The sequence below is a fragment of the Strix aluco genome, chromosome 14 (genome assembly GCF_031877795.1).
Source record: "Strix aluco isolate bStrAlu1 chromosome 14, bStrAlu1.hap1, whole genome shotgun sequence".
In the NCBI taxonomy this organism is placed as follows: Eukaryota; Metazoa; Chordata; class Aves; order Strigiformes; family Strigidae; genus Strix; species Strix aluco.
The window spans coordinates 20,082,847-20,086,899 of record NC_133944.1 but is presented as its reverse complement, the minus strand read 5'-3'; the positions used below and the strand labels follow the sequence as shown (position 1 = coordinate 20,086,899).

Below are 4,053 nucleotides of genomic sequence, written 5' to 3'. Positions count from 1 at the left end.
CGCCGCCACGTGGGAGGCCGCCATGGCGCTGGGCCGCAGCGGGAGGGCGGCTGCCCTCACGCTGCCGCCGCGGCGGGTAGCGGCGGCGGCGGCGGGCGCGCAGCCCCCCGAGAACGTGGTGCGCGTCCCCTGGGCCCTGCGGCTGCGCCTGCAGCGGGGCACGCAGCGCCGCCGGCGCGGGCAAGGGGAGGCGGCGGTGGCGCGGTCCGGGAAGCTGCTGCTGCGGAGCCGGCGGCCGGAGCTGAGCCAGCCCCGCTGGCAGACGGTGGGGCGCTGGGAGCAGCCGCAGCTGGTGTCGGCGGGCTGGAAGCACCGGAAGGCGTGCGGGGACTACTTCCAGCTGGAGCCCTCGCAGCAGGCGGCCCCCGCCCTGCAGGCGCCGCCGGCTGACGCGGGGCAAAGCCCATCCTTCGCCGAGATGGGGCTGCGGCCGGCGCTGCTGGCCGGCCTGGAGACGCTGGCCATCGGCCGCCCCACGGCGGTGCAGCGCCTCGCCATCCCCGCGCTGCGCCGCGGCCGCAGCGCCCTCTGCGCCGCCGAGACGGGCAGCGGCAAGACGCTGGCCTACCTGCTGCCGCTGCTGGACGGGCTGCTCGCCCGCCCCGAGGCGCTGCCGCCGGCGGGGAGCGCGGGGCCGGCGGCGCCCCGCGGGCTGGTGGTGCTGCCGTCGCGGGAGCTAGCGGCGCAGGTGGGCGCGGTGGCGGCGGCGCTGTGCCGGCCGGCGGGGCTGCCGGTGCGCGGGCTGACGGGCGGCGGCGCGGCGGGCGGGCTGCGGCGGCAGCTGCGGGCGGGGCCGGCCGGGGCCGCCGCCGTGCTGCTGGGCACCCCCGGGGCGCTGCGGGAGGCACTGCGGCGGCGCTTCCTGGCCCTGGAACGGCTGCGCTGGATGGTGCTGGACGAGGCAGACACGCTGATGGACGAGTCCTTCGCGGAGCCGCTGGAGGAGATCCTGGCACACGCGCCCCTGGCCTCTGGGGCCTCCGGGCCGGCCGGCCCCGACGAGGCGAGGACCCAGGTGGTGGTGGTGGGAGCCACCTTCCCCACGGGCCTGAGCCAGACACTGGAGAAGTTCACGGACGTGGGCCAGTTTCTCACCCTTGGCACCCAGAGCCTGCACCGTCTGCCGCCCCACGTCCAGCAGAAGTTTGTCCGCCTCAAAGGCCAGGACAAGCTGCCCGAGCTGCTGCACCTACTCAAGGAGCGCCCAGCGTCCGGCGGGGCTGTTCTCATCTTCTGCAACAGTGCCAGCACTGTCAACTGGATGGGCTATATCCTGGATGACCACAAAATCAAGCACCTGAGGTTGCAGGGACAGATGTCAGCAGCTGCCAGAGCTGGCATCTTTGCCTCCTTCCAGAAGGGTGACGTGTCAGTCCTCGTCTGCACTGACCTTGCCTCGCGGGGGCTGGACACCAGCAGCGTGCAGCTAGTGGTCAACTATGACTTCCCAGACACACTGCAGGACTACCTGCACCGCGCGGGGCGAGTGGGACGCGTTGGAAGTAAGGCGCCTGGAGCCGTGGTTAGTTTTGTCACCCATCGGTGGGATGTGGACCTGGTGCGGAAAATAGAGACTGCAGCCCGGAAAAGAACAGGTCTCCCCGGCCTGGACTCCTCTATTAATAAGTCTCCACCTAAAGGAGGTTGATTCAAGTTGGCCTGGTAGGGACTACGCTTGAAGTCCTTAAGGCAGAGGGAATGAGCGTGTGTGTAAGCCAGACTGAAAGAACAGAGAATTGAGTTTCAGAACCGTGCACTGTTCTGGAAGCTGCAACAGTCATTTCCACAGGCATCGCAACTCACAGTTTTCCAAAAGGAAGCCAGTGAGTGAGTAACAGAATGCCATTGGAGAAGACTGATTCAATTACAGATACATGTAGAAAGACTAAAGGACAAATTATATTTTATTTTCTTGTGATGTAGCAGTTCAGAGAATTCTAGCTAAGGTTAGGTGGGAATGAGAAGACACAATAAAGCTTAAGGCTTTTTCAAGGTCTTAATTTGTCATGTTATGGTTACCTTTCACTGAGAAAGGGGATCTTGCTGCTTCATGTTCTATTAAATAAAAAAAAAGCGCCTTTGAGTGTTTTCTGTTCATGTTTTCTGCATGCTGTAGTGACACGTCCAGTCTCTGACTGATTGTAAAAACAAGCAAAAAAAACCCAGCCCACCAAAAGACGTCCCCTGTTAAAGAAGTGTGTTGACTCATGGGTTCTAATGACTCCCAGGTAGCAGAGTGAGTACAAGGTTTCTGTTGAATATCATGCCATTGTTCTTTTCTGCTTTAAAGCGAGGCTGAGGTTATTTCATATCTAGCTGCTAGTTTGTATCCATGGTAAATAATCACACAAAAATAGCATTTTAGCTCTGATTTCTGTTGCAGTGATTTATCACAGCCTTTTCTTTCAGTGGTTGTTTTTCCCATGCTGTCCACTTCAGCCTGTGCTATAACTCAATATGTAGCTGTTAAATTAAAAGATTGCAGCATAGTATCTTAAATCATTGGTTTCAGAAGAAATAAGGTACTGGAGCTACTCTTAATATACTGAGAGTAAAAAATTAAACAGAAAACGTGCACAGATAATGACTTAAGGATAAGGCTATGTAACTTTATCCTAGAAATTTTACGTATGTACTCTGTTCACATTGCACAGTTAAGGAGCTCCTAGGGGAAGTTAGAAGCTGTGGTAAAATTACTTATTACAATCAAAAGCTTTCAGCTTCATAGAAATAACTGGAAAAGTGATTTACTTGGAGACTGGAAACCTTTATTTTTTGGACCCATTCACTGCATGGGCTACTTGCCTCCCACCCGAAGTTCATTTAGCTGCAAATCAGGCAGTTTATGTGTCCACAAGCAGAAGTTTACTGTTTATGTATAGTAGTAGAGTAAATCCTTAAACAGAAATCTGGGGACAATCTAGTATTATAATTTATAAAGACCCTATTTCCATTTGTTAATATGCATCTTGTGTTGTATCAGGTCCTCTGAACTGCTGAGAAATAGCTTCTTTTAACTGTAGACACACAGATTAATTTAAATGAGGTAAATTGTATTCAAGAAACTTCAAGTAAGAAATTTTAATATTTGCTTGCCTGCTTTGCATAAGCAATGTCAGGCTGACTCCATCTCAAGTGTCATATAACTTGAATCTCATCTTTTTCAAAGCTGTAGCACTTCGCGGTATTAGCATAAGTATCAAGTTAATACCTGGTTCATAGAGCAGAGCATCTCTCCCAAGGCAGCTGGTGATGGTGACTGTGCTTCCAAGTTCAAAATACAAAGCTGCCCTTTTAAGTTTCTGAGGAAAGTTGTTGCCTGGAATCTCAGATGTCTGACTTCAAGTATTTGTCTTCTCGTATAGCTGTTCTACAGGACTAAATCAGTTGTTTGGGCTAAAATTTAGTAACTGTTGCAGATGTTGTGTACTATAATACTTTGCTCTATTACCTACAGTTTCCAGCTAAATAATGCAAACAAAGTTAACCACAGTTAAATGATGTCACATAAACAATAACTTCTGATTCATACTCAAACTATGTGGCAACGGTCGTTCATAATTAATGCATCTGCTTAATTTGCATCAGTAACTAAGTGGCAGTGGTGATTGAGTAGTTTTTTTTTCTTGAGTTAAAATATGTAGAAGGAAAATGGGAGGAAGGTTGACTTTGATAAATTATCCAGATTATAAAAGGCAGTGTGGGCGTACTTGACATTGAGGTGTAAAATATACGTTAGAAATGATCGGTGTATTACACATGTTATAGAAATTAATTTTATGTGTTCTGATGGCTGTAACAAAAGATGCTCTACAAGGTTATATTTGGATATTTTTGTTATGTTTTTTAGATGTATAATTTGTAGTTTAACTTCTGTAACTCATTTAAAAACTCAGTAATGTAGTCTATGAATCTGGAATTGTGTTACAGCTAATCCCATGACAGGTCAGTCTGGATTCCAGCACACAATGTTATCAAATTAGACAACACAGTGAAATAATAAAGTTCTTTCAGCCATATACTTCTTAATTTTGAAGTAATATGCACTTTATA

The 4,053-nt window shown here is 51.0% G+C and overlaps 1 protein-coding gene across 1 annotated transcript; it reads left to right on the top strand.

Annotated features, from left to right (window-relative positions):
* Nucleotides 1-3: 3 nt before the first annotated feature.
* On the top strand, nt 4-2,083 carry DDX28 (DEAD-box helicase 28). The gene has a single exon (XM_074839967.1). It carries the CDS (start codon nt 23-25, stop codon nt 1,646-1,648), a length of 1,626 nt encoding a protein of 541 aa, XP_074696068.1. The 5' UTR covers nt 4-22; the 3' UTR covers nt 1,649-2,083.
* The last annotated feature ends 1,970 nt before the right edge of the window (nt 2,084-4,053 follow it).

Bases quoted from the DNA above. Each gene is read 5' to 3' on its own strand.
- DDX28 (XM_074839967.1), top strand. From the start codon at position 23: ATGGCGCTGGGCCGCAGCGGGAGGGCGGCTGCCCTCACGCTGCCGCCG.